This window comes from Microtus ochrogaster, linkage group LG3, assembly GCF_000317375.1.
Source record: "Microtus ochrogaster isolate Prairie Vole_2 linkage group LG3, MicOch1.0, whole genome shotgun sequence".
NCBI classification, from domain to species: domain Eukaryota; kingdom Metazoa; phylum Chordata; class Mammalia; order Rodentia; family Cricetidae; genus Microtus; species Microtus ochrogaster.
The window spans coordinates 27,591,242-27,599,867 of NC_022029.1; the positions used below are offsets into that span (position 1 = coordinate 27,591,242).

The 8,626-nt window shown below is 41.1% G+C and overlaps 1 protein-coding gene across 1 annotated transcript in view; it reads right to left on the minus strand.

The window, feature by feature from the left end:
- The window catches only part of LOC101997760 (zinc finger protein 14-like), a 15,372-nt gene extending 9,827 nt beyond the window's left edge, over nt 1-5,545 (minus strand). The window contains exon 1 of the mRNA XM_026785851.1: nt 5,470-5,545. Coding sequence (XP_026641652.1) covers nt 5,470-5,505 — 36 coding nt within the window. The 5' untranslated portion in view covers nt 5,506-5,545. The remainder of the gene's footprint in view (nt 1-5,469) is intronic.
- Nucleotides 5,546-8,626: the final 3,081 nt, after the last annotated feature.

An 8,626-nucleotide genomic window follows, 5' to 3' on the forward strand; every position in this document is an offset into this window, starting at 1 on the left:
AAAGACACAAGGGGGAAAGTGCCCTTATTGAGAAGAAGCTCAATTTCACAAAACATTCTAAAATTCGTATATCAAATTCTAAAATGCCTCAAACACGTTAGGTCCTGTCAGTCAAAAATTTAGTCAGAATAGTACTGGACTCAAGAAAATCACCCTTAGTTAAGAAGATATTGGCATTTGGTGGCTAAGGGAGTGGGGGCTGGAGGAGATAAGAAAGTCATTTCTTGGAGTAAGGCAGCCATGAGTAGGATGCCCATGCCCCTGTGGATGGCCACACACATTTGGACAGCATTAAATGAACTCAGTATATAAAAAAAAGAAGAAAGAAAGAAAGAAAGGAAGGAAACAAAAGAAAAAGAAATTATGAGTCAGGCATGCTGGGAGTGTAAGGACTAGATAAAATTAAAATAAGTTCATTGTACTTAATTCCCTATAGTAAACATAGACTTAAGAAGTTTTGTTGGACTTTCTAAGGATAAAACAATAAAACAGAGGTATACAGACTAGGATATAGGTAAACAGGTGAAAATTTATGAGGCATGCCTGACGATCTCAAACTTGAAGGTAGAAGAGTGAAAAAACTGAATACTTCCCCACCATTGCTTGGAATTTAACCTGCTGCAAGTAGGAAGAAAATCAGGGTGAACTTGCTACTTCAAAAGTAGGAAAGATAAACACTACTTCACCCGTCATACATCTCTCCGCATATAAGGAAAAGAGTCCACAAACTAGAGCAGATACATGCACTCATGGTCATTGCTGCTCTGGTCCCAGTAGCTAGAAGAAAATCAGCCTGGATTTTTGTCAGGGGCTGTTGCTAATGAAGATGTGGCTCATGCACACATTAGATTCCCACTTAGCAAGGAAGAATCTGAAATGAAATCTGCAGACAAATTGACTTAACTAGACATGTAACTCTAAAGAGCCAGTTTAATCAATGTAAGGCATGGTGGTTCAAAACTTTACTTCCAACAAGCCAGGCACATCTTCAGGAACAGGACTGAGCCAGTGAGCGGCCCTAACCAGGCTTAAGGCATGACCTCCACAGGAGCAGGTAAAAGGGAGGGACCACCAAGGAAAAAGACTTATGCCAGAGACCTTTGAAGGACCAGGTGAGAGGCAAGGACCTCCAAGGGACCAGGCCTGAGCCAGCAACCACCTCCAGAGCAGGCCTGAGTCAGCTACCTCAGTGGGAGCAGCCCCAAGCAAGCAATCTCCTTAGGAGCAGACCCAAACAACCTCAGGGAACACCAAATGATCTCTGGGTGACTGTGAAGGGTCTGGACACAAGAATGAAAATATAAAAATAGAAATATAGACACCAAAGATTAGAATACAGAAGCTTAGAATATAGAAAGAAAGACATACAAAGTTGTAAACCTAAGTAAACTACCAACAACTTTCTCAGCAGATCAACAACTTTCTCAGCAGATCAAGGATCAATCATTCACAGGGAGCTATTTTCTCAGATGCTTAGGAAGCCTCCATCACCTTAGGTCATTTCATTTTCCAACTAGCTGTTCTACTTATAAGGCCAGAGCTTCTCCCAGCAAACTATGAGTAGTGTCCTGGTCATCCTTGATAAACTACAGATGTGAACTGAGTTAACTTTTAGGAGACAGAGATACATGATGTCTGGGTTAGGAATGGTCTCTATTATGGGGAACTGGTGCCATCAAAGGGGAGGCATGGGACTCCGGTACACACTGCCTGGAGGTACCCGGAGAGACAGTGGACAAGGACAAACACTGGTTTAATTAATGAGCTCTGATAATTGAGGTTGTAAAGTATGGCAGTCAGTATCTGAGTTTAACCTTGAGATAGTGTGAAAACGTGTATACTATCTTCTAAGTTCCCAGCCAAAAAACCAATTAACCCTAATTTATTAACCTTCTAATATTACTAGCAGTTCCTTTCCTAATTGCCTTTTTTGTTTGTTTATTTGATGGCTTTTCGTTTTTATTTTTTTTTTTTTATTTTTATTTTTTTTTCTGAAACAAGGTTTCTCTGTAGCTTTGGTGACTATCCTGGAACTCTTGCAGACCAGGCTGGGATTGAACTCACAGAGATCCGCCTGCCTCTGCCTCCAGAGTGCTGAGATTAAAGGCGTGTGCCACCACAACCAAGCTTCTTACTAATTGCTAAAGACATCTGTTTTTCTGCATTTAGTGCTTTCTCTGTAATCTCAACTGAAACATATTTCATGATAGCTGCCTAGTTACCAATTGACATAAGAATTCACTCCCCTCTTTAGAGTCTCCCTTGAATAACTCATTGGTCAGTGCAAGGTTGAAAAATTCCTTGTCCAGACCTAATGTTTGGTGCCCTTAATACAACAGTAGGTTCAGAAACTAGTCTATGTCACAGTGTCAGAAGCCTGAACTGTCTGTGCTCTCAGCTAGCTGATAAGCTTCTTTGCTCCGTGGTATTTTATTTTTTTATTTTTTATTTATTTTTTATTAAGTTTGCTACTGGTTTTCCTGGAATCTGGTTTCTGGAATAAAGTTTGCTTTAGGTTTACTAGACTTGGTGGTGTTCTCATCTTTGAACAACCCCACTGGACCCAACAACTGGCACCTGTAGCCCTGACTGTACCACGAGGATCAACCATCTGGGCCTTGAATCCACTGACACCTGGAAGATTGATCACCAGATACACAGCTGCAACTACAGCAATCAGAAGAAACGATGGGAACACAGGGTAAGAACACACACCACAACACAAAGAGCATCAGGACACAAACAAAAACTAGTGGCTATCAAACAGCAAGACCTGAACACCAAACATAGATGAAGAAGGAGAAAATGACCTAAAAAATAACTTTAGGAGAATGTTTGAGGCCCTTAAAGAGAAAATGAAATATTCCCTCCAAGAAATGGAGGAAAAGACAAGCAAAAAATTATAAGAAATCCGCAAACCCTTAAGGAAAACCAAGAAAAAGCAACCAAACTGGTGAAAGAAACAATTCAAGACATGAAAAAAGAAATGGAGACAATAAAGAAAGGGCAAACCAAGGGAATTCTGGAAATGAAAACTATGAGAAAATGATCAGCAATCACAAATACAAGCACAAACAGCAGAACACAGGGGATGGAAGAGAGAATTCCAAGTGCTGAAGATACAAAAGAGGAAAAGGATTTATTAGTCAAAGAAAACATGAAATGTAACAAAAGTTTAACACAAAACATCCCAGATAATATGGGATAGCATAAAAAAAAAAGGACTTCAGAAAAACAGGGATAGGAGAAGTCCAACTCAAAAGCACAGACAATTTTTTCAACAAAATCATAAAAGGAAACTTTGGCAACCTTAAGAAAGATACACATAGGAAGACACAAAAAGCTTGCAGAACACCAAACAGAGTGAGTAAAAAAGAAAAGTCCCCACCCCACATAATATTCAAAATGCTAAACAGACAGAATAAAGTCTTTACTCCCAGAATGCCTGAGGCAGAGGAGGGTGAGCTCTGAGTTTAAAGCTAGGCTGGTCAAAACAAAGAGTTCCAGGACTACAGTGTGAAAAACAAAGAAAACAAGGAAAAAAATAATGAATTAAAAATAAAATGAAAGTCAACATAACTACACACATAAAAGTAATAAATACACTATAAATATAATCCACACTCAAGTTAAATTTCAAATAAAAAAACATTTTTTCATTACTTAGAAAGCACACTTATCTTTCTCTCAGATGAACATTCTAAAGATTCCCGACTGGATAGAAATTACATTCTCTGTAAAAATCAACTCTCTGAGGTTAACAGAAGGATAGGAAATATTAGTACCTTTCGCAGGTACCCTGTAAATGACTTGTTTATAGAATTGACACTCCTAACCCCTTCTGTTTCAAACAGCCTACAGCAAACAAAGAAGCAGCTACAGAAAAGCAATGCCAATTTGATTCCACTCTTGGCCACTGTCCATGGCATTTGACATACTGCAAATTTTGAAATTTCTATTTGGGGCCTTACTGCAAACAAGTAAAATGTGAAGCAGATTTAAATGTCTCCCTTTCTTCAGTCCCGTAAACTTGAAAAATTGCAGTCAGGAGAAAAGAAAAAAAATCTCCTACAATATTGTTTTTTAAAGGCAGGGAGAAGGTGGGGAAGGGAAATGAAAACACCATAGAGGATTTCTGCAGGAGCCAGCCATGATAAGCCATGAACAGTCACCCAAAGGAAGTTCTTTCCTTCCAAACATTATCACCTGCCAGAGAAGGGCTCAGCAATTGATAAATTTAATGGGGCCAGAGTCTCATCAGTTTACCCTGAAGCAGTACCTGCTTGCTGGAAGGACCATAATCTAAGATTACCTGAGCACCACCCAAGAACAGACAGTCCCAAGGAAATGCCTAACATTCCAACCACTGTTGGAACAATTTCTTGTTAGGACTAGATTCTCCTCTTTGTGGAACCTTCTCTAACACCAGGAGCATGGGGACACACTCTGGGATGATCAGGTGGGAGGGGGAGGGAAGAAGAGAAGAAGAACTCCAAGGTGATGGAGGGAAAATCCAAGTCAGCACAAAGAGAAGCACAAGAGAAGGAAAATGGCACAGCCCACCCAAGTCCCTACACAGAATCCTCTAGATGCAGAATTAACTCACGATCCATGCAAAATCTGTGTAGCACAGGTTCACTGGCAAGACCTCACCCAAGAGTTCTGGAGAAAACATGGGGTGAGCAGCAATTGAGACTGGGGGTGAGGAGATACAACCTTTATTCATTGATTCTATCACTGTAAAGACAGAAAGCATAAAACACCTACATCCTCCTCTCTTCAAAAGGCAAAAGGAAAGAATGACAGAAGGCTGTGCAAATTTGTCTTCTTATACCACAGCTACCATAACTAATGGGTTGTATCAACTTCAAACAATTGAAATTTGGTTACTTATAAAATAGTCGCCCATTATCTTTGAAGATTATGTCCTGTGGTAGAGTTTTCTGAATTTACTATGGGATTCAGCTTGCTTCTGGTTGCTGTGATAAATGCCACAGTCAAAAGTAACAGTCTAAGAAATGGTTCATTTGGGTTACACTCCCACGTCACAATCCAACACTAGAAAAGCCAAGGCAGGAAGATAAGCAGAAACTATGGAAGAAGCTGAATAGAGGTTCTCCCGTTGACTGGATCAGATAACATTCTTATTTAGTCCAGGACAACCTGGAAAGGGATGGTGCTGCCCACTGTGTACTAGCCCCTCCCCCCGTCAATCAAAAGAGCCCTCATGGACATAGCCATAGGTTCCTCTGATCAATACAGGCCTAAAATGAAGCTCCCTTCTCCAAGATGATGCAAGATCTTGTCAGGTTGCCAATAAAAATTTACCAGTACACTCTGACACCAAACCCATTCATTTCCTGAAATCTAAGTTTTGAATACAGAATTTGCAACCATTTACTTTGACACCCTAAAGACGAGTTATAAAAAACACTTTATACAGCTAACAAGTGCACTACTCATTTCCACCATGCTTTCACTGTCAGAGACTGGACTAAAGTACATGTCCCCTGAGTGACAATAGGTTGTCCTGTGATCTCCATACACATGCTATGGAACACAGGGGCATAAATTACATTCACGTGCATTCTCGTCCTCTCGCCCTCCTCCTTCCCTTCCTTCACCGCTCACAACATGAAAGGAAAGAAGAGAATTATCCCTACAGTTGTCTGTAAGAGCCAGAGTCTCTTGGTCATTTCCTCTCACACATGTTCACTGCCTTTACTGTGAACCCTGCAGCACAAAGGACATCAACAGAACTAGAGCAATGGAGCAGGGTGGTGGTGGCGCACGCCTTTAATCCCAGCACTAGGGAGGCAGAGGCAGGCAGACCTGGCTTGGTCTACAAGAGCTAGTTCTAGGCCAGGCTCTAAAACTACAGCAAAAACTTCTCTCAAAAACAAAACAAAACAAAAAGTACTAATGGGACTGTCTAACATAAAGAAGGCATAGGAATTAGGCTGCCATTCTTTTTAAATAGTAATATTGATAATATTAATATATTATTATTATTCTCTGTGTGTGTGTGTGTGTGTGTGTGTGTGTGTGTGTGTGTGTGTGTGTGTGATTCTCTGAAGGTGACTGAGAGATACCAACATGGGTGCTGGGAAAAGAACTTGGTTTCTCTGTAAGAACATAAGAAGAGCTCTTAATTGCTGAACTTGTTTTCCAGCTCCACACTCATGTTCTTGGTAAGTTCATCCTTCTGCAGTGTCCTCATGAACTTACTTTCCAAGACACAAAGTTCTTAGACATCCTGAGAATCCTGAGAATTATCATCGCACCCTGACTGTGAATAGACATTGCTGCTACAGTTGCACTCTAAAGGCTGAAGCACGGGGCATCTTCAAGGACAGCCTTAGCGAAAAAGAAACTCAATAACCAAAATATTTCAAAATGAAATTTATTATCAATGCAGAAGATATTTAAGGACATACCCACTTAGAAAATGAGAATTGTGTCAGGCCGGGGTTGCGCATACCTTTAATTCCTGAACTCAAGAGGCAGAGGCAAGTGGATGTCTGTGAGTTTGAAGCAAGCATGATCTACAAGAGTTAGTTCCAGGACAGGCTCCAAAGCCACAGAGAAACCTTGTCTTGGAAAACCAAGAGAGAAACAGAATACGAAGTGAGAGCAAAATGCTCTGGAGCCAATAGTTAAGAAAGAACCAGCCTGGATGTCCATCGGCTGACGTCTGGACCATGGATGTGTGGCTCATGTCCTCATTTGAATCCCACTCAGGAATGAAGAAAAGTGAAAAGACGTTTGCAGGTGAATGGATATTACTGGAAATGTAATTATACAGTATATATATGAGCTCCAGGACTACACAAAGAAACCCTGTCTCCAAAAACGAACAACAACAAAAAAAAAAAAAATCAAGAAAAGAAAGTGATATCTTATCTATAAATTAGCAAAATGAAAAGGAATTACACATACGAGAGTAATAAATGTATTATAAATAATTCCTTACTAAAGTCGATGTTCAAAAATATTTCCATTGGGCAGAAAGCACTCTTTCTCTCTGAGATGAACATTCTAAAGTTTCCCCAGTAGACAGATACTATAGTATCTATCCAACCCAGCTAACTAGAGGCTAAAGGAAAGAGAATCCTAATATTTTCCCCAAGGGCTGCAACACTCTAAATTACTTGTTACAGGATTGACACTCCCAATCCCTTCTATCTAAATCAGCCTACATCCAAACAAGCAGCAGCAGCAGCAGCAGCAGCAGCAGCAAAAATACCATGCCACTACCATGAAACTCTCAAGTCCCGCCGACCTTTCCACATTCTGCAGCTTTACAAAATTCTAATTTGAGGCTAAAAAAAACCCGCTGCAAACAAATAAAACATGAAGCAAATTTAAATTGCTCTGTCTTCAGATCAATAATTTTGAAAAACTGCAGTCAGAAGAAACTGAAAACAAGAAAAAAAAACCACTCCTACAATATTATCAGAAAAAAAGAAACATGCAAAATCTATTCCGGATATGGTGATAGGGAGGTAGACTCAGCTTTATGGCAAACTTCATTCACACGGGGAGGCATGGGGATCAATTCTGAGGCAGACTAGGGAGGGGAGTGAAGGAGAGGAAAGAACTCCAGTGTGATAACCCGAAAACCTAAATCAGCCCAGAGCCAGGCACAAGAGGAGAACGAAACTATGAAAAACGCACGACCCTGCACAGTACAGCCTGGACAAAGCATCACCAGTGCTGAAAAATCTTTTTAGATACATGTCCGGCGTGGATGCACCCAAGATGGCTGGCGATTGAGGGGTAAGCAGCTTCACCAGGCCAGAAAAGCCGGAGACTAGGGCCTCAAGGCTGCCTGTGGGCTGCACAATTAAACAGTATTGGCATAGACATTGCTGGGACAGAATACCGCCTTCCAGTGGCCTGCGAAGCACCAGGGAGAAATCCCGCTGTTGGAGCCATAGAGAAGCTACTGTCCCAAACTCGCCAGGCAGGATTCCAGGAGCCCAAAGCGCACTCACCATTTTGTACTTCTGATGGGTCTCAGTTTCCTCCCCAGAGGCCTGCAGTCAGCAAAACACAGGGCCGCCCCAAATAAGTCTTCACAAGGATTCCCTCTACTAGGCCACACTTTGAAAAGGTTTTTGGAAGCACGCTATGTCTATCCACGCTACTCATTGGACAGTTCATTCCATTTAGTGAAGCTGTCCCTGATTGGCGATCTCTACTCACTCCGCCCCTTCAGCCTAAAGTATCTAAAAAGTTTAGGAAACAGCAGTTTCAAACATTTGTTGCAAGCAGGCTTGAGGAACGCAGACTTTTAAGAATTTAAAGCCATTCAGTGAGCCAGGCGATAATGGCATAGGCATTTAATCCCAGCTCACGGGAAGCAGAGGCAGGCAGATCTCTGTGAGTTCGAGGTCAACCTGGTCTACAAGAGCTAGTTCCAGGACAGGTTCCCAAGCAACACAGAGAAACCCTGTCTCGCAAAACCAAAAAAAAGAGAAAGACTAACAGAAATAAACAGTAACATTCACCAATACTTTCTTCAGATGGATATCCTGGGGTGTTGAGATAATTCAGCCATTAAAAGCTAGACTCACAACTAAATTGCATCTCTGAACATGACCATCACAGATGTTCTTCATAT